The sequence below is a fragment of the Apis mellifera genome, linkage group LG5, assembly GCF_003254395.2.
Source record: "Apis mellifera strain DH4 linkage group LG5, Amel_HAv3.1, whole genome shotgun sequence".
Taxonomy (NCBI): Eukaryota; Metazoa; Arthropoda; class Insecta; order Hymenoptera; family Apidae; genus Apis; species Apis mellifera.
In genome coordinates, this window is record NC_037642.1 from 8,551,695 (window position 1) to 8,574,100 (window position 22,406).

Genomic DNA, 22,406 nt, shown 5'->3' on the forward strand with positions numbered 1-22,406 from the left:
GGTTGGTGCAAGAGAGAACTCGTTTGAAAATGTTTCAGGTGCACACAGCCGTGCAGCAGCCTGGATTCAAGAGGGTGAAGAGGGGTTACAAGCCTCTCAGCGTGGATAATCTGGTGCCCCTCTATCAAATTAAAAATCCATCGAATCCTGGCAACAGAGACCCGTCCGATCCTTACTTTCAGTATCAATGGTACTTGAAAAACACCGGCCAAAATGGCGGGAAACCGAAGCTGGACTTGAACGTGAAAGCAGCCTGGGCTCAAGGCGTGACCGGAAAAAATGTGACCACGGCTATAATGGACGATGGTGAGACTTTAATTATTCCAACAACTTTTTTTTAAATTATTTCGAGATGCGTTTTATTTGAAATCGAATTTTACAACTTTTCCCAATTTAATAAATTTTCGTGGAATTTAATTAATATTCGTGGAATCTCTAACGATCGAAAGCGTTTTTTTGAGTTTATAGATTACGACATATGAATGTCTCGTTTAAGGTTCGTATTAATTTCTTCGTCATTTTAATTCGAATTTCATTTCATTTTCTATTCACGTATCTTAACGTTCGTTTCAATCCTTCAAAATTTCAAAACTGGAATAAATTTAAGCCCTCCACAATTAAATATTTCGTTGATTTCTTTTTTGTGTTGTACAATTTTTCAATATTGATCGTAATACTGGATTAATATTTCGAACTATATCTAAAATTTAGAAAAATTCGCGATGAAGCCCCAGTGACCTAGCTTTAAACGGTCGTTTATCGATATCACGCGCGGAAAAGATAAAAAAGAAACTTTTTTTATAAATTTTTTTTACAGATTTCCACGATTATTACGACACGATTCGAAAAAGAAAAAAAAAAAAGAAAATACGTCACATCAAATAGAAGCAAATACAAAACGAAATCTCGAGGATTGATTAAACCGTGCACACCTATTTCATACAGAGTTTTCAGCGATAGCCAACTAGCCAGTGGATTAAAATTGATGTGACCAGCCCCAGCTTTACGGTGATATATTGACAACTAACCGATTCTATCGCGAATGAAATTTATATCTTTGATCAATACAGCTTCACCAGAAATTTTTTCCACGGAAAATTCGTTCCGAGAACGAAAATCAATTTTCGACGAATTTTTGAAACAATGGATCGTGTATAAAATATTTCATTAACCTCGAAATTATTAAAATAATTTAAATTATTAACGTCAAATAATTTTGGCAAAACACTTTGAATCCTCTTCTCTTTTGAATTTTTCATTTAAATCCGACACTTGAATCGTATGGAAAATCATATGCGTTTAAATTAAAAAAAGAAAAATAATATTGAATTTATCGCAAAAACCAAGGATACCATTTGAAAATTTTACATTTGCATTATCAATTCGATGTATGAAACTCTGTTTCGCGTTGATAATAATAATTTTGTTTCAAAATTACTTGCACGTGCTTGCTACGAGAGAAGATGGTTACGTAACGTTTCTCACAAATGATATCATTTTACCTTGAAATGCGTGATTAAGTTCCATAATTCTCGTTTTCATAAACACGAATATTGCGATACATAACCGATGGTCGTTTTCTGTCGTTTATTATCCACCCGGAATCTCGGTATCTCTAGTCGTTAATCGCTGCGACAAGTATACAATTTGTTGATGATTTATATTGGTTAAGCATCCATATCGGTTAGCATTACTCTATCGAGGATTGTTATAAATTTAAACAAATTTAAATTTATTTATCCCCGGGATAAACAAATTTCACTGTTATTTAGTCGACCTCGATTCGCTTCGATTCTCTCGTTGCAATATAATTTGAAGTAAAACGATCGACAGAAGATTACCCATCATAGAAATTCTATTTTCTTTCGAAATTGATCTAGCATCTAATAATAGACAAGATCCAAATTTTCTTCGAATAATTGTCAATCGATTTATTAGCAAGCAAGCAGGCAAATTATCGAAAAGGAGTTTCACTTCGATAACTTTCATCATTGATTGAAACGTCCACGTGTTTCGATCCACGGGATCCCAGTTTCCATTGTGAAAACCGTTTCTTCTCCTCTGTTCCAGGGGTCGATTACATGCATCCGGATTTGAAATATAATTACGTAAGTATTAACAAACAGGTAGATTCGTGATAAAATCATTGTTTCTTTATTTTCTCCATTTCGAGAAGAACGCAAGTCGAGAAGAATATCATCGTATCCGGTTTCTTTTCGACGCGTTTGCCTTTAACCCTCGACGAGCGTTGTAACACGAAAGGACGATAATTCATAATATGCATTAGCGCAATATCCGAATGCGAAATTGGAATTGAAATCGAGAGCGCGGATGGGAAGATGAGAATCCATTTCGATATTGCATTTTGCGTGTAGATTTTGATGATCCTTATCCAGGATCCACTCGAACGAATGATCGAATTGTTGTCCGGTAATTAAAACGTTAATTAACGAGAAATGTTCCCGGGTGAATGCGGCGAAATTGGAAAATCATAGAATATAATGCTGTGCTTTGAGATCTATCTCCGCCGCCAATTATTACCATTCAATTACGCGAATCTCTCGGCTCGGAAATATATTTCCTCGTTTGGAAGAATGAGAAAAAGTTTTTCAAAATTTTTTTTCCGCCTGCGTTGGAAAAAGTATTGATTTATATCTCGAGAGAGAATTTTATACTCGAAGAGGAATATGATGTGTAATGATAAATAGAGAAGGAGAGAAAGGAAAGAAGAGGGAGCGCGATTTTTTCTGTTCTTGACGAGAGAAAAATTTGTCCTGTCAATTGAGTGATTTCTCTTGGAAGAGAAGGATGGCCAGGATGATTCAGATCACGTACATTACAGCCAGCTCCTCAAGATCCACTTAATGGATCCTGGGGAAACAAGGAAGTGGACGCATTAAGCTCGGTTAGTTAAACTCGACGGTGACGTGCGTCGAATGGTGCAATTGGATCTGTTGAAAAGGGAGTAATTGAAAAATTTTCGAAACCATGACACATATATATATAAAAAGAAAAACGTGGAATTATTTTGTTTCGCAGGATGATAATGCATCCTCGATCCTCCAATTTTGTTAAAGCATAAAAGCCACTTGTGACGTTTCATGAATAAGAAATCGGTAATATTGCTTAGAGGAAAAAAGAAGAGGAAGAAGAAAAATAATGGAGAAACAAAGTTTCTTGCAAAAATTTTCTAAAGATCAGGATAAGAAAAAGTGGAAAGATAATGTAACTCGCGTGTTGTAATATAATAAACTTTAGGAGAACGAGGAGACAACGAAAATTGGCCGGGTATTAAAATTGCAAGAGGGGAAGATTCTCCAATGAAGAATTCTTGGAGAATAATTTTATTCTGGTGCAATGTTCTTCGTGTCATCCGGCGTGGAATAAATTTCAAAGAAGAAGAAAAAAAAAAGAAGAAAAAACTGGGAGAGGAACTTCATTCGATGAAGCGAATTTAATAAAGCAAATTTGAGCTTTTTTTTTTTTCTCTCTCTTTTTCCCAGAGAAACGACGAGGTAAAATATGCCAGACGATCGGTCATTATGCTAAAACATCCAGAGATTATGGAATTTTTCAGTGTCATTCAATTAGAAGGGGTGAAAAATGGGGTGGCACGAGAGGGAAGGAGAGAAGGGAGGAGGATGCAAGAGAATGGATGCAACGAGAGTTGAAGGGATAGTTTTCAAGACGAAGATTAATAGCCTGGCGACTGTTGTGTGTGTATAAAGAATTTATGGGGGAAGAAAATTAATAGAAAAGACAAATCCTCGTTCGATTAATTAACGACGCCGAGAAGTCTCGTCATTTTTCTACTTTGATTTATTATTCACGTTCACAAATTTGTCGAAATTTATTTTTATAGGGATATATTCTCTGAAAACACGAATATTTGCGAAGCGAAGGAATAAAACACCAAGTTGCCAAGTTCTTATTCTGGTAGAAACCGCAAAAAGAATTTTCTTCTAAAAATACACGGAGGGTAAAGATTGACGTGGAGGAAGAAAAAAAAAACTGCTGATATAAATGTCAATAGAATTGTTGCCCGCCACTCCAGGAAATCCGAATTCGATTCTTTCTTCCATAAAATAAAATATTTTTCGTTGTAAAAGAGAAACAACGATACAAAATATACTTGATATTCAATTTTTATCAGAATGCGATTTTTCCAACGTGTTTCCAATGGGATACACAGTTGTTCGATTGAAAATGTGTGTATAATAATATATCACGATATCACGAGTTGTAAAGAAGACCATTAACGGATCGTATAAAAAAATCACGCGAGAGAAGAAACATTATACACTCGCGCAATATTCAAATACTTGTCTCTCGAACGATTCTAGAGAGAGCTTTCATTCCTGCGATGGCCGAGAGTAGCTTTGTTGTTCACGATTCGATCGTGACGTGTTCTTCTTCCATTCTCTTTCGACGAGAAAAAGAGAGAAGAAATTGGAAAGAAAATCCCTCTATCTATCGGTTTCGAGAACTTTTGTCTTTCTAATGAACGTGATAAAGAAAAGAACGGATAAAGAAAATTGTTCGTTTCGTTTCAGAACACGAAAGCCTCTTACGACTTCAGCAGCAACGACCCTTACCCTTATCCGAGATACACCGATGATTGGTTCAATAGGTGAGTATAAAAACCGATCGAGACTGTTTTGTCTCGCGTTCGTAACGTAAAATTAATTAAGATCGAGGCAAGTTAAAAAATCTCGAAACGTTTCCCCTCTGCCCAGGAGAATAACAGATGTTATAAGACGGCTATTTGTTACATAAAGCCAGGTATTCGAGGTAACGAGATTAGAAAGGGATTGGTCTTGTGTAATAAGAGCTTTGGAGAAACGTTAATTCTCGGCGCGATAATTAATGATTACCGGCCGGTAATTAGCGGAGCGATGATTAAAGTTGGAAAATTTGTTTCGAGCTTATTTCTTATTTCGAGCTTTTTTTTTTTATTGTTTTTCCATCGCGATCGAAGGTGACACGTTTCGAGATGAAGCCAAGGAGTTGGAATGAATCGATGAAACTTTTTATCCGATAATGAGAAATCGACTTTCCAGTTAGAGAATCGGGATGAATTCTTTGGATTTAAAGTTCTCTTCATAAAAGAAAGAAACTCGAGAGTTTTGTTTAAAATCGGCGAATTTTTCTTTCCTTTTTCGTCGAATAATTCGCGAAGAGTGGAGAATAATTGTAATAAAATGTCACTCTGTCCGTTTGATGCGCATCTTATATAAAAAAATTGTTCACGTTCCATCTATTTTTTCGCCTTACGTAAATCCCTGCACAGAGGATCTTTGTGCCATTGACAAATTTTTCCGGTATATACGGAAATAGAACGTCGAACGCAATAATCGAACAATTTCAAAGCATTTCCAAACATATTTTCCTATTGTAAGAGAGACTTTGTCATCTCGATACTCTACTTTTCCTTACTCCTCGAGATTTTCAACTTTTCTCGAGTCCTTTTTTCTTTTTTTCCATCGTCTATTCCAATGGAGGAACGTTCGTATTTTCAATTATAATCGAAATGAAAGAAATTCCATTTTCCTCCCTGCTTCGATCGAGCACTTTCAACTGTTTCTCCTTTTTCACGTTTCAAAGCAGCCATATTTCAATTTCCATCTCGATATTTCTTTCAAAGAGGAAAAAAAAAATAAGAATCGTTTCGATTGTAATTATTCCAAGGAGCTGAAAATCGGGAAATGAGTCCTTTTAATTTTTTTCTATGCTCGGCGAACCAATTACAACTCGATCTTTCGATTACTTGAGGAGAAACGAGCTTACCCAACGGATGACCGTAAAATTGATATTAAAACTCTTCTTCGTTCGCGTGGTTTACGAGTTTTATCTCTTAATCCGCGATATTTCACGATGACGCGACACGTCTTGATACGATTTCTTTGTATCGCACGTGGAAAAACTTTGGATGAAGTTTCGCGTTAACACGTCTTCGATCAACTCGCTTGTGTCATCTTTACGACACGCGTTCCTCGATTTTATTGGTTCAATCGGAACGCGATAATAAAAATGAACGTTAAAAAGACAACACGAAACGTTGAAACGTGACGAAAGAAAATTCGAGAAGAAGAGAAAATTTGCCGAAACTTGTTCTCGCTTAGACTCGAGATTCCAATCTATCCTTTTACCAAGCATTTTCACCGCGTGCCTTCGGAACGTTTCGAAACTTTTACCAATTCGCCTCTGAACGCTTCGTTTACACCGCCAACTTCTCAAACGTAATGTCCTCCATTTGTCGTCACGCGGGAGCCAATAGTCACGTGGTATTCCTTTGAGAAACTTGCTTCCCTCCACTTTTTCCCCCGAATGAAAATATTTCGAATTTTCGCCGAGTTTAAATTTAAATTTTTATTTCAAAAAAAAAAAAGAATTTCGCGTCTAAAGAAGAATGCATTGTCGACATATTTTCGCTCTTCATAAATGTTCAAAAATGTTACTTTTTATCGATAATATTCTCGTTTCGCATAGCTCACGGAATATATATATATATCCTTGGAGAACGTTTAATGGAAATTTCATTGCGACGAATCAAGCCCGAGCTAGAAAATTACCGAAGACGTTTATTAACCACCCTTACTCCAAGCACGCCACGGCTTGGAACAACTGCGAGCTTCGCAACGCATCTGGTGCCACCGTTTCAGATACAGCCACCGCAAACAGGCCACGATAAATACGATTTTATTATGCAATCTCCATCCAAGACACGATAGAATTGTCGATGGTATTCTGACATTACCGTGTTATCCCATTCTCTATAAACATAATTACGTCGTAATTAATTTTCACTCGATCATCCTCGATCGCATTCGAAGGTTAAACAGGTTCGATTATCGCGTGCCATCGTCGTCGTCGTCATTGTTAAATCGCGGAGCGAAGCAAGTTGAATGGCACCGGCAATGTAATTAAGGAAAGGGGACAGGAGGAACAACAGGTCACTGCATCGTTTACGTGTAATTGGAAGCGATGAACATAAGCTTGCATGCTTGCATTCCACAAAACATAACTGTACATTTGTAGCTGAAACGAAAATGAGATTATTTATTTTGGAAATAATTAATTAAAATTCGAGACGGAACACGATTAATTAGGGATTGGATGAGTGTGTTTGATATCTGGCAAGAGAACAGCAGATTTAACTAAATTTAATCAATTCGAAATTTTTTAACCGCGCGCGTTCGAGTTGAATGAATTTTCATCAAATATTCTCCAACGATGTACATCTATCTATTTTTCTATTTATTTTTAAACAGGGGAAAGAGTCGATATTTGTAAATTTAACTCGTGTTATTTATTCGAACAAATAATTTTTCAAATATCGCGTTTTTTCCTAATTTAAATATTTCGAAAAATATTTCTCCATCTTCTGCTTCTTTAAAATCTTAATCAATTTATTTATAATATTTATAATCGGTGAAAAATAAACCTAAAGGAGTTCAATTAACGAGATGTTATGAAAATCAATAGCAACTTTATTTTACAAAGTATGGTAATATATTTAATTCTGTTTGCATTAGATAGAATAAATATCTGTAATACATCAGCTTATTTTATCGAATATATTTATAGAAAATATTCCCTGTATTCGAGAAATGAAAAGATGATAGAAATTTAAGAATTGATTTCATATAGAAATTCTGCACGTATAACTCCACACACAGTTTCTCCACGATCGATCATATACGAGACAGCTTTGCAGGCTCTCGATTCCAGAGGCTCAAAAAAACAAAAGAAGAAAGTTACAAAAATTAAATCGATTAAATTTTGTTCACCAATAATTATAAATAAAATTCGGACGAAACGAGACAGACTCCTATATAACGCAAATAATAAAATCATCTTATTCCACATCTCGTTTCATCCAAACTTCTCCAACACATATAAAACTCTTTACCCATTTCTCTTTACCTACAATTCCACGCTTTTCAATTACCGTTCAAGCAGCCGACAGCCGAGCATTCAGATTTCCAACGATGGGAAATCCGCAATGGTGCAAAAATTTTATTCTAATCGACAGTTTTGTTTTTTCGAAAAAAGCCACGGAACGAGATGCGCCGGCGAGGTAGCGGCGGCCCGGGACAACGGCGTGTGCGGCGTGGGCGTAGCTTACGACTCGAAGGTAGCCGGGATCCGAATGTTGGATCAGCCTTACATGACCGACCTGATCGAGGCCAACAGCATGGGCCACGAACCTGACCTCATAGACATTTATAGCGCCTCATGGGGGCCGACCGACGACGGGAAAACCGTGGACGGGCCGCGAAATGCGACCATGAGGGCCATCGTGCGCGGCGTTAACGAGGTGTGTATCAGCGTCACCAGCCCTATCATCCCTCGATCCCGGATCCTCTTACCCTCCTCCTCTTATTCCGAGGGAAGGGATTCATCCTTGAAACCCTCGCCACGTTTTATCTCCTTCTCCCCTAACTCTGGGAATTTTACTCGAAATATAAATTATCTTGTAGATAATTTTTTTGGTTCTGTTGAATTTAAACTTAGAAGTAATTAAAGAGATGTGTTAAAAATATGTATCACGTGAAACAATGGCGATGAGGGTGCTCTGATTTCTCGTGAGAGTGAAGGGACGATATGAGAAGAGACGATGAGAGAACGTGGACGATAATTTCGTCGAAACAATAGGAGCGTTGTAATTTTTATTGGCTGATACTATGTCATCTCTTACTTGTGTTCTGACGGAGGTGAGAGCGAATCGATCGTGGCGATTCGTTGCCATTTGTACGCACCAATGCTTTCTGGGGAACCGAGTGTTATCTCGGAAGTTTCGAAGCACAGAGCGAGATATTGGCGAATCAGTGAGAGAGACCGTTTTCACTGGGTGGAATTGCTGTCGTTTTGTCATCGGTTATTCGACGACCAACTTTTCCACTCGAGTGATTTATCTTGGAGCCACGTTACAACGTATCATTCTCTTGGAAGTTTGTCTTTCTCTTAACTTTTTACTTAAGAGTTTCAACTCGAACCGTCTGTGAAATTTATCGAGAGAAAGACAGAGAGATTCTAACGAGATTTCGCGTGATAAAACTTGGAGGTTTCAACCAAAGCCAAAACTTTTCCCCCTTTCTCGCAAGTCTTTAAGTATTTGAGACTTGCTTTATTTCTCCCATTGCTTTGATTCGTTAAGCAAAAGTTGTACGTAATATTTTACGAGATATTATTTCTATGATACGATTTCCAAACAAAAATCGGAGAACGTGCTTCCATTTTGCTGGAATCGCTTGAATGGTTCAAGTCACGTATCTTCGGTGCCCGGATATTCGTGCTTGTATTTTCCTTGTATTTTTCACAGATTTCTTTTCTACTTATTTCCTACTTACTTTTCCCTCTGCGTCTTCATCCGCTCATTATATCCACCAACCACGCGTCGCAAATCGTATTTTTCATTACGCCTAACTTACTCGGTTCTCATTTCGTTTGTTCTTTCTCCATTCTCGTTTTATTTTCTAGCTTCATGATCTCAAACGCGGAAATAATAATAAATTTCATTCGATTTTGTTCGAGACGTTTGACTTTTAAATTGCTGAAAATCGAATCGTTTTTCGAAAAATTTTCTTTCTCCCTCGGAACGGAGAAATCTTCTCGTTCTTTTCCTCGAAGAAGGAGAGGATAATAGAGGTAACTTCGTACTTAACGTCGGGGTGAAACGATGCCCTAATTAACTTGGTGATTGCGAATTTCTGACGGAAGTCGTCCCACGTCTCGCTCTTAAGCCACGTACAAACAAAGTGTCTATCCCCATCGATCCTCCTTCGATCGTTTCTTTCCATCCAACCCTCAATCAATGTTCCTCCTCCCAGCCATAGAATTTTTTTCGTGCTTAACGAGAAGAAACCTTCGATCGACGAGGCTTTAAAATTAAAATTTTAATCAAGGAGGATAAAAAATTCGCAAGTTGGAACAAGCGAGGTAACGCTTTAAGAGAAAGAGATTTTACAAAGGGATGTCATCGGCCGAATATACGAGTAACGAAGGTAGAAATTCGAATTCTCGCGATAATATGAGACATGGCAGGGATTTTAAAGAGGGAAGCTCTCGCGGTGATTAAATTTTTTTTTCAAGGAAGAAATTTTCGAAATAAAGCCGATAATTGCTTCGAGTTCGATTGCACGATTTTCTTGTTTTTAGATGATTCTTATCAAGATAATTAAATCGTATAAAACATGTTCGTTACGAATGTAGTTTTAACAATTTTAGGAGTGGATAGATGGAAAACCGAGGAAGAGCGAGCTATTTCTCTCGATAGTTCGATTATTATCGGTTAATTCGAAATGCAATTACGAGAATCTGATCGAGTTATCCGAGGATCGCAGTTGGGAGCCGAGATCAATACGAGATTGACGCGAAATTGTTGATTATATACTCTTTGGACACGGATGCGGAGTAATTAATCCAACTAATCCAACTAATTTCCTCCGTATATATATATATTATTCCTTCCCTCTTTATTTCTACCAATACATCTCATATTTTCTCGTCCAGGAAACGGATAAAGCGTTAATTTTTAATTAATTCTCCATCGGAAACTTTCTCCATCTTCTAATTATGCGATGCTGCGACGATGTTTTCTCCTCCCCCCGTGGAAGAGGCCAATCGATAAGTGTCAAGATCAGCTCTCAGATATTTCCCCGTTCGAGAGAAAACGCGGCTGCCTCTCGTTTCGGAATTTCTCCTCAATAACTAATCCTCTCACACGAAACTTATGACAGATCGTTCCGATCAGGCAGCCAATGAAATTCACTCGAGGATGAAACGAATAAATAAATAATTAAAAAAAAAAGATGACACTATGTAATAACTGTGTAGTTCGTCTTACAGATATTTTTAAAATTATTTTCAAGCAGGAATATACGTATTGGATCGAATTAACGTTCGTTTCTGTTTTCGAAGGGTCGAAGAGGATTGGGCAACATTTACGTGTGGGCCTCTGGCGACGGTGGTGAGGAGGACGATTGCAATTGCGACGGTTACGCGGCCAGTATGTGGACCGTCAGTATTAATAGCGCCATCAACGATGGGCAAAACGCTCATTACGACGAGAGCTGTTCGAGCACCCTGGCTTCCACGTTCAGCAATGGTGCCAAGGATCCCAATATTGGAGTGGTGAGTGGTAACTCGAACAACGTCCCCGTATTTCTTCCAAACGTAATTCGATTTTAATGAATTTGCGACGGAAGATGTTCAGAAAGTTTAGTCTCGAAATAGTCTCGAAATATTCTTGTTCAAATATAAAGATCAACTGTAATGTTCTTAACATATTCGTGCATTAGCTACTTTTATGAGAAACAGGGAAGATTAATCGTTTAACTTTTTTACCAAGATACTTGTTACAAATTTTTCTAAAATTTTCGTACGTGCTATATTATTGTACATAAAATAATAAAGGAGGAATTTGATGTGTTACGATAACGGTTATCCAAGTATTTCGAGAGAATTTCAATTTCGTTGGTTAAATATGGAATCAAAGTGAAAATAAACAAACCCTCGTAATTATAAATCAAAAAGAATATCTACTTCTCAATCTATAATCTGAATTATTTTTGGAACAAAATTTCTTCTAATTATTTTCGAGTAAACGATTTTTTATTTTTCGACGTATAAATGATTCCGTTGCTGGCTCCGCTGGTTAATGGTCGGGACAAAGGCCATTCTCTAATTAGAGTGGATACGGTTCCAGGTCAACCGATGTATACACACACATATATATAAGTTTCCCTGATTTCACGAGGCGGAAATGTCTCCGGGCAAAAGTTATTAACGCGTTGGAAACGAGGGAGAGAAAATCTGGACGGGGCTAGAAATGAATCGCGACATAAATATTCCGTTTTTGTTCTCCCGCGCCATTAACGCGTTGATTTATTAGAAAGCGCGCAGGATTGGCGATCGAGCAATTGTTTGGAGGCCGAAGTTGCGAATATCGCGTTTCGATTATTAATGGCAACCGCGATACGATCGTCCCTCTCGTGTTCTTTCGACCAAGAAATTGCGATTCGCGAATGGAAGGGTAAAAATTGGGATGGAATATCTCGCGAGATATAAAATTTCGCGAAATATAGGCGTGGTTAATCATGCATAATTGCGAAAATTAATTTGTTCTTTTTTTCGTAATTCGTGATGCACACGAGTAAAAATAAATATCGTTTGGCTAAAATTTCTCTCTTTTTGGATATAGATCTCTGTAAAATTTATTTACGAGCTTTTTAATTTTATTTAAAAAATTTTCAATTATGTAATCTTGGAAAGCATATAGGATAGTTGGTAAGTTGTTTTATTCAAAAAATTTATTTACAAGCTTTTTAATTTTATTTAAAAAATTTTCAATTATATCTTGGAAAGCATGTGTAGGATAGTTGGTAGCTTGTTTTATTCAACGAAAAAATAAGTGAATGACAAGTGCATGATCAGAGAATCTTTTAAACGTTTATAAAAGCGTTTGCAATTGGTGTGGATATAAGCGAAATAGCTTATAGGAAAATACTCGCGATTACTCAGCGGGAGCATGTTTATTCTGGTAAATTGATCTTCGTTTAAATAAAATGGGTGGGCTCGCTCTTTCCTCTACAGATCGATGGAAATTTTCATTTGTTCATCAAGTTAGATTTCATCTCGTATCACAGACAAGTCGTTGTTATTGATGCTTTTTAATCAGATTCAGAGGAGATAGATGATTGTAAATTGGAATGAAATATTCACCGAAATGGCTCCTTATCCTTTGTTCAACCAGGATGAGATTAGATTCTGGTCTGCCGGGACGAGTTGCATTCGCCATACGCGAGATTGCCCCACATAGATCCGTGCTTATGGGATCGCTGGAAAATTGTCGATCAACGTGAACATTTTATGAAATTGCTCGGTAACGTGTTGCGGAAGCTATAAACGAGAAGAGAATATTCGAGGGATGATTGCGATCGATGTTTGTCGAGTGAAATTTTTAATTCTCTTCCTCCCTCTTTTATGTAGAAATTTTAATAATAAAAAGTATTTTTCACGCAGAGGCAAAAGCGTCGTTCGAAGTTCGAAAGGTGAAAGAGGAAATCGGATTTCAGATTCGGCGCAATAGCCAACGAACAACGAAGAATCGGGAAACTAAACCGCACACTAAATCTCTCTCTGCAACGTTTCTCGAATAGGATTAAAAAATTGTTGTGTAAATTAAAGAAATGCGCGAGTATTGTTTATGGACAAAAATCCGTGCTAACACCACGTTATCCTCTAGTGAATAAAATAAATTTTTACGACAAAGAAAATATATTTCCATGTATATAGTGTATCGTTAGTGAAGAAATATGAAAGTATCGTTCACGAGAGGATCGTCCTCATTGTCCAAGATTAACGCGAGGAATTCTTAGCTCACGAAAGCTTAGTAAACTGCTCGTAAACATTTTTACCGTGGTTTCATGGATGCTTATCATTGATCGATACTCCTGATATGGAAGCTTCTTCTTCACGCGTTAAAGTGAAATTGCCGCTGTTATCCGTGCTTCCTTTTTTCTCTCTTCTTTTTTTTTTTTACGATCTTTTTTAACGATTCTCGCGAAGAGCAACGGTTCCATAAAGACAAAGCCAAACAGAGCATAACAGATATCCGATTCGGGAAAATACAATATGTTTTCTACAATTGCTCCATGTTGCGAAACGAGGGGGAAAAAAATCGTCATTCGAAGAGGGTTGAACGAAAAAAGAGAGAAAAGGAATTCGCAATTTGCAGGAGAGGATAATATTCTATAAACTGGCTGTTAACACCGCGTTACACCGCATCGTTTACAATCCAACGACGTGCACACACGCATTCCTGAATAGATTCTGCCCTCGTTCCTGCACCGTTTTTGCGCTCGATAACCGGCATTTTATGGATGAGCACGGTTCGCTCCGATTTTCCACCGTTTCTCTCCGCCCCACGAAAAATTTCACGGTTGAACGAAGGGGAAAATAAAGGAGAAAGACAAGGGGATTTGAACCCGCACGCTCTACCGTATGGCACGGCATTAGATAGCGCGCTAAGATTATCGTCGAATAAAACACATTTTCATCGTTCGCCGCGTTAAGTGAAAAAAGGGGGGACTTACATAAGGGGATTACATTATTTTTTTTTTCCTTTTTAACTTTATTATTATCTTCGGAGAGAAACTCGCGGTTAATATATGTTAAACTACATCTTTAAACTATTCGATTATTTAAAATTATTGAACGATAACGGGATAGAAAATGTGCTCGATATGTTTTCTCTTTTTGATCCAAATAGATGATCGTTCCGTATTTACAAACATTAGAGGGGAGGAGAAAATCGATTAAAACCGACGTTGATCGCGATTTCATCGCGGTTACTCCAACTATGCGCGGATCCTCGAACTTTTAATACGAAAACTTTCTCGATATCCAGGGAACACGCGCGTTGTTATAGGGGGAATTACAACGTTTAGGAACAGAACGTTTAATCCGCTCCTCTGCAAGTTAATTCAACGTTCAACGGCCTAAAACGATCCTTTTTTCCTTTACGATCTACGAAATTATTCTCCAAGTGAAATATCGTTATGCGATTGTTAAAACTTCTCTCTTTCTCTCTCTCTTTTCTTTCCTCCTCGAAGATAGAAACGTTTGATTATGAATAATGAGACCGTCGAGTTGAAAGAACGTTCAGAATTTTGCCACTTAAAATCTGACACGCGCTTGCCAAGTACAAACTCCGCTCTTTTTTCGAGAGGAGTATTAATCGCGATTAAAACGTCATTAAAATGCAAATATATCCATCGCGGTAAGAAATCGCGGTTAAAATGAATTTTAATCTTATAAATCCGCAGGAGAGAAGATTCTTCTTGCCACTTTTCGACCGAGGTCCTTTTCTTTTTTTTTCCAGGCCACCACCGATCTGTACGGCAAATGCACGACGACGCACAGTGGAACGTCAGCCGCCGCGCCGGAAGCCGCAGGAGTGTTTGCCCTCGCCCTTGAGGCCAAGTGAGTGTGCGAATGGAATTTTAATACGATTCTCTCCAACGAGACTGTTTCATCTTTCATGATTATCCAACGATATCGACAAATTTTATAATTTTTTCCGACAATTTTTAATCCTTAAACGCGATCACAGCTTTCATCGATGATTTTTATTATCCGTGTTTTATATCCTTTTCGCGCTTTTAAACGCAGTAATCCGTTTCCTCAGATCGTTTTGTTAAAAAAGTATTAAATGTGCACTTAAAAGTGAAAATGTTGTTTGAACGATTCGATTTTTCGACGGTGGTCCTCCTAAGCTTTTTATCGTCGCGCGAAAGCTCACCGCGATAAATATCGAATTATCAGATGCGGTTGGGGGTAAAAAGCTTTTCCGAAACATTTTCCTTTTTATTTTTTAACGCTCAATTTTTGCGCGTTACGAATTTTTCGCCGAGAATGTTTTCACCCCTGGTTGTCGCAAGGAAACGACTTGCCGATGAACGGATTTTGGACGATTAAACGCGATCCTTTCGTGATATGCTTTTCTAGAAATGGAATAAACGAGCAAATGAATTTTGCAAAATATTGCTTGCAAAATATTGATGCGAATTCGAAATAAATTTCGAATCGGAAATATTATTAGATTATAAATATATCTTATCACGAGCCAAAATATAAATTGAAAAATATAATTCGTAATAATTCGTTCATTTTATGTATACCAAAGTTCAGATTAATTGCAAAAAATGAGTTTCGGGAACGGAGATACAAATTTTCACGAATGTAATATCATCGTGAAACGTTTGACATCGGGGATAAAGATGATAAAAAGTAAAAAGGAAATTTTTAAATTGTCGTAAATTCTGTTGTAATAGAGAGTAGATTTGTAAATCTGATAAAAAAGAAAAAAGGAAAAGAAATAAATGTTGAGTGAGAAGCATAAAAATTGAATTCAACGATAAAAAAAGAGGAACAAGAAAAGGGGGTTATAAAACAAGAGGGGAAATAAAAGGAACGTGAAATAAAAAAAAAAGAAATTGGAAGAAGCTAAAGGAAACGTCATCTAAAAGTAGGTAGGAGGAAGAAAAAAAAAAATAAAATAAAAGAATCGAAGTTTTATAAAGGTAGAAAAGTAATAATATCAAATGGCGTATAAAACAGGTGGAGGGGAAAAAAGAGAAAAGAATTAGAAAGAAATAAAAACGAATTGAAAAAAATAAAGGGGGAAAAAAAACGAGTAGAAAGATAAACGAATTAAAAATAATAAGTTAAGGATCTTTCGAACGCATGAATGAAAGTGCAAACGCTTGATTCTTTCTCCGATAAAGTAAAATTTAATAGAAACTTATATCCCACGAATATTATACGTTTTCGAAATCGAAATCTTCAGTGCAGAACCGTTTGTGATGTAAACGATATAAAAAAAAATGTCAGATTAATTTAATAGCAAAATGAGATAGAAGAATTATTCAATTAGCATTAAAAAAGCATTCGGATTATCCGTATAAAATACGATCCAATTTAATAATAAACGATATTGCAAATTGGCGAATAATTACGAAATAAACTACGTATTGTATCTCTCGTCAAATATTTAAGATTGAACCTAATTGGAGATTGATTATATTCAATTCGAATTTCCCTCATTATCGACAATGTTAAAATTTTAGAGGCACGAATTTCGAATATAATCGTTATAATCGTTATTGTCGACGACATAAACGTCCGAACGTGTCATACGCGTGGTTTGACGACTCGGTGTGAATATCGTTGACCTATTCCACTGAAAATATCACGAATCCAACATCGAACGAATTGAGGCAACGAATTTTTCTCCAAAAAAAAAAAAGGTATGACAAATACATCTCGAACGAATTATTCATCGATCGATTATTCTTCCAAATTGGATTCGTTATCGTATAGATTTATTATCTTTGTCAAAGTTCGAAACGAAGAGAATAGATTCGAGAAGATCGAAGGATAAATATTCGGTTCGAAGATAATTTGATTCCTCGATTGAAACGTTGATCGTCGAGAGTCCCGAAAATCAAGGAAAGGGACAGCAGGAGAATAAAAGGTCTTGGCTAATGGGGGCTCCGTGTTCGATCGAGCACTGTCGTTGAAACTCGACCCAGTAACAAGGATGTAACATTAAAAGACCGGGGTTTAATGCACGACACTGTCTCTTTGGTGCTCGTGCGCTTTCTGGCCCTCTCGTCGTATTTTCTCGTCCCAGTTTCTTTGATCGTTCCATCGATACGATATCGGCAAATATTGATCCCTCTATTGGAAAAACGTGAACACGAAAAATCCTTTTCCTCCTTTTACGTGAACTCGAGTGAATCGATATCACATCTTCTTGTGAAGATGCTTGGCCGAATCTCAAACGATCGTTTATTAATTATTCTATTAATTATTAATTATTTTATTAACGTTCTTACAGAGAGACAATTTACAGGAAGGATGAATCTTTTTGATTTCGATTTCAGCCCACAATTGACCTGGCGCGACATTCAACATTTGACGGTTTTAACCTCGAAGAGGAATTCATTGTTCGACGCGAAAGGAAGATTTCATTGGACGATGAACGGGGTCGGCCTCGAATTCAATCATCTGTTCGGTTACGGCGTGTTGGACGCCGGTGCAATGGTCGCTTTGGCAAAGAAATGGAAAACTGTGCCGCCACGGTATCATTGCGAGGCTGGTTCCGTGCTCGAAACTCAGTGAGTGTACTTCCATTCACTGTTCCATTCAATCTCGAGGGTTCGCGGTGAGAAACATCGTCTCGCCCTCTTCCTTTCCTCGCTTCATTTTTCCTTCACCAGTTAAGAATCATGTGTAAAATAGAAGGTCTGAATGCTCACCAAATCGGTGGATGTCTATCGATCGTCGCCTATTCCATTTTCCTTCCATCTTACTTTTCACGGAACCATCCACTTCTTTTCCCTTTTTCCCTATTTGCGTCGACATCTCCAACGCGGAAATATCTTTCCACCTTTTCTCGAGGAATCCACCGTTCCGAGTCCCTTTTTCGAAAAGCGGATAAACACACTAATGGCAATTTTCAGGGAAGTGACGAGTGATCGATCGATCTTGTTGAAAATAAAGACTGATGCCTGCGCGGGGACCGAGTACGCTGTCAACTATCTGGAACACGTACAGGCCGTCATTTCGGTGAACGCTACGCGACGTGGCGATTTGGAACTGTTTCTAACCTCCCCCATGGGCACCAGGTAATTAATTTCGGATCGATTTATCACAACAAATCGGTCAAATGAATTTTTCCTTTCAGATCGATGATTTTGAGCCGGAGAATAAACGACGACGACCACAGAGACGGTTTCACGAAATGGCCTTTCATGACCACTCATACTTGGGGGGAGTATCCTCAAGGGAATTGGTTGTTGGAGGTATCGAATCGAGTAGTTCCTTTTCTTTCCTCCTCTCTGTCGTGAGAAAATCGAGTATTCGAAATATCGTATCGTATTACATTTCGTCCAGGTGAGCTTCAATACTCAAACGCCTCAGCACGGATGGATCAGAGAGTGGACCCTGATGCTGCACGGCACCAGAGAGCCGCCTTACACCGGGCTTCCTGCAGCCGATCCACATTCCAAATTGGCGATCGTGAAGAAAGCGCACGAGGAACGATCGTCGGCTATGTAACGACGACCACGAAGAAGAAGAAGACCCTAGATACATTCATATCGAGACATGTTCACGCGTCTACTAGTCTTATTGTTTAAGGATCTCATTTTTACAAGAGGAAAATATTTGTCGAAGCTGTCTTTTCGTAATAGTTGATGATGAAACCCGTAGAAGAGGAGGAGGAAGAAGAAGAAGAAGAAGAAGAAGCTTTATGTTCGACAATTCTGATCTCCGGATAATTTTCATATAGTTACATCCGAATTTTTGCAGATTGCTGCATTCCTTACGTACGATTCCTGTGATATCGCGTGCTATTTATTTTTTTTTATTTATTTATTCTTTTTTGTTTAGCCATACAGCTTATCCGTTGTTTTTAATTTTCTCGTTTTTACGATGAATTATAGTATTTATATATGATTTAGATAAGAGACATTGTTGGACTTGTTGGAGAAAAATCGTGTTTTTATTCTCGTATTCGATAATTTTTCTTTATTTTTTTAATTTTTACGATTTTCATCCAGCATGAAAATTAACCTCAGACGAAAAATATACGCGTTTGCGAATCGTTATTCGCGTGAGCATTCGAGAAACCTATACGAACATACATAAAAAGATTTGAAGGGAAACTGACGATTTCAGTTTTATTCCACGCGACAACTCCTATCAATGAATAATAAATAATAAACAGAGAGAAGGAAGAAATCGAAGGGAAAAATCTTGAAAGATTTATATCCCCATCAGATCTAAGAAATGCTAAATAACGCCAAAACCAGTCTCAGTTGGGAACAATAATCATTCGGAATTATTCTCACAACTCGACCAACGAGCCCGTCCGTCTCGTACCAATTTAACAAACGTTATTGAATTCGCGTAGCTGAGCCTTTAACGCGTGTCGAGTTGGGAGGGAAGAGAAATAATTGAGAACAGAGAGCAGCAGAAGGGGAAGGAGATAGAATTTAATGGTAGTCCACGCGTGCCAACGTTTGTCATTCATCAAACGGAAGATATTTTCCGTGGAGGAACGAAAAAGTTTCGTAAAACAGGATACGACGAACTTTTTTTAACAATATATGTATATATATATTAGATCGTTATTAGATGTTCGATTATACGCGTGTGTGTGTATAAACACGCATGGATTTCTCCTCGAGGAACGAAACGTTGCAAGTCGATCGAGCGACGCTTGATCTTTCCAAATTGTCCAATTTCCGTACAGTTTTAAGGGAGGATGAAAAAAGAGAAATTAACCAAATTATAGAAAAATCATCATCGATCTTCACGATTCCAGAAGATTTTCGAACAAAGAATTCGAGAAGTAATCGTATAATTTTTATCACGTTTAAAATTTTCTTTGGATCTACTTTTTTTTATAGAGAAGAGAAATTTTTCGAAAATATCGTGAAAGACTTTCATCGATTCTGACGCGTCACGCGTTTTCTTCTGTCCTGTCGTAGCGTGGAACAACTTCCCAAATCAAACAAATCTGTACCTCACCCTTGAACTTATAACATATCCTACTCGTATCCACGATGATCCCTCGAACACGACGCACAATTGTACTTCAGATAATAAGGATAATAATTTTTTACCAAAATTTGTCGATTCGCGAGCTCACTTGACCGCGTCAAAAGAAAAGAAAAGAAAAAAAAAGAAAAGAAAAAAAAAATAGAAAAAAAAAACAAACAAAATAAACGACCACGATAAAATACATATGTAAATGTATAACAGTAGCTAGTCGAAAAGACTTCTCCCCTCCTCGCTCCCCCCTCCGATAGTATTCAAAATTTTTAAAAAGAAACAACGTGTGCGTGTAGAATCAAGAGTGCACGATAATTTAATCGACGTTCGCACGCATGGACTGACTGTATTGATTCGAGGCAACGCTTCGATCGATATAGATTCCCTCTTTGATCTCCATATCATATCTCGGCTCGGTAATCTCTTATCTTATTACGTACGAGGGCAAAATTCGAATACGAAATACGGATATATATACATATATATATATTTATCAAAGGGGTAGTTCCCTAGGCACCCCCTCCCCTTATGTTTCTCGCTTGCATTGTACCGCCGCTCGCTCTATACTCACGTCCATTCGTGCGTGATCCGATCATTAGTCGACCATGCACACTTTTGTAAGAAAAGGAAAGAAAAGAAAAAAAATGCGAGTGAAGGGATTATTCCGCCTGAAAACGATATCAGAATCGTTCCAGACAAATATTTCGTGGAGATATATAACGTCGTCTCGAACCAACCGACCGAGGATTGATTGATCGACTGAGGAAACTTCGTTTCGAAAAGCTTCCGTTTATTATTATTATTATTGTTATTATTTGATTAAATCGACGTCTCTTGTCGGCTTAGGGGATTGGATTATTTCACGTCTATTAATATTTCGCATATTGTAGGAAAGACTCCAAAACCTCTTTCGCTTTTCTTCTCACGAAGGAAGAGTTGCGAGAGGTTGTTTTAAGTGGCCTCCCAATCTCGCGGAACGGGAGTCTTTCACGAGAATATATTTTACGAGATCTCTGTATGAGATCTCTCACTTTTTCTTTTATCGGTAAATTGATCGATTGACGCGTAGAATGAGACTAATCGAGAGAGAGAGAGAGAGAGAGGAACGTAATTTGGAAATTGATTTCGATGTCAATGAGCGAATTTTTAGCGAGAATTATGGGAGGATACTGCGTATTTAATTGTATTCCACTCGAAGAATTTTAGATTTCTCGATCTTGCGAATCGAATGGGAGGAAAGGATGTAGAGATTGAGGAAAAGGGGGATAGAGGGAAGAGTATATTATAGGAACCAAAAATAGAGGAAGAGAGAAAAAAATATATATATATAAAAAGAAAAGATAAAGACGTGTAGATATTCTAGATACTAGATATTCTAGATATTCTATTCGGAGAGATTTGCGCATTAAACGTTGAGAGAAAGAAGAAAAAGAAGAAGAAAATCAACAGAAAATATACATATTATATATATATATATATAGTTGAAGTGAATTTAATCAACCTTATTCTGTACGTGATGTACGTGGATGAATAAAATCTTTATTTTTTGGCCTGCATCGTTTTTATATGCTGTACCTGCGATCCATTCACGTCACCGCCCTCCCCCCCTTCGAAACACATCGATAATTATAAATAATTATTCGTTAAGTTGTCTTTCTATTCTTTTTTGTCAAATAAATTCGAAGAACAAAACGATCGAATTATCGTGATCGATCAACGAGAGAAAATAATGGAAAATGGATGACTTTTATTCTCGCCACCCCGTCAAATCGACGACGAATGCCATAAGCAAAATAAGATTGGGTAAAGAAGGATAATACATTCTAATTATATTAGGAGTAAATAGATGTTTCATATCAACGTAGTAAAGCTTCGTACTAAAACAGTTTCTTTACGGCTTCGTTCAGATCCATATCGATTTCTTTCATTCTTTTACAAATCCTTCCGGTTCTTCTTCACTGTCTTTTTCATATTCTCGAAAAACTTTTTCTTTCCCCCTCTTCTAAACTAAAAAATGCAAATTCGTTTAAAAATACTCTAAGAATTTTATTTTATTTTTATTTTATTCATTACAAGTTGCATCAGCAACGAGTCGAAAATTGCTTCAAGTCTCGATTAATTTAATTTTATCTATTCTTTTATATGTCTATTATATAAAATTACGTTCGAAGAAAGATCAAGGAATACATTACATTCGTTTCGAATAATTAAAACGAATACCTATCTGAGTGAAATTCACGAAACGTATGGCAGTGGAATTATTTTAAACGCGTTAC

At 37.2% G+C, this 22,406-nt stretch overlaps 1 protein-coding gene across 1 annotated transcript in view; it reads left to right on the forward strand.

The window, feature by feature from the left end:
• The window catches only part of LOC408835 (neuroendocrine convertase 2), a 31,672-nt gene extending 9,988 nt beyond the window's left edge, over positions 1-21,684 (forward strand). The window contains exons 3-12 of the mRNA XM_392366.7: positions 39-306; positions 2,071-2,108; positions 4,554-4,630; positions 8,056-8,320; positions 10,924-11,136; positions 14,888-14,988; positions 17,454-17,687; positions 18,033-18,197; positions 18,257-18,374; positions 18,466-21,684. Coding sequence (XP_392366.2) covers positions 39-306; positions 2,071-2,108; positions 4,554-4,630; positions 8,056-8,320; positions 10,924-11,136; positions 14,888-14,988; positions 17,454-17,687; positions 18,033-18,197; positions 18,257-18,374; positions 18,466-18,630 — 1,644 coding nt within the window. The 3' untranslated portion in view covers positions 18,631-21,684. The remainder of the gene's footprint in view (positions 1-38; positions 307-2,070; positions 2,109-4,553; positions 4,631-8,055; positions 8,321-10,923; positions 11,137-14,887; positions 14,989-17,453; positions 17,688-18,032; positions 18,198-18,256; positions 18,375-18,465) is intronic.
• The last annotated feature ends 722 nt before the right edge of the window (positions 21,685-22,406 follow it).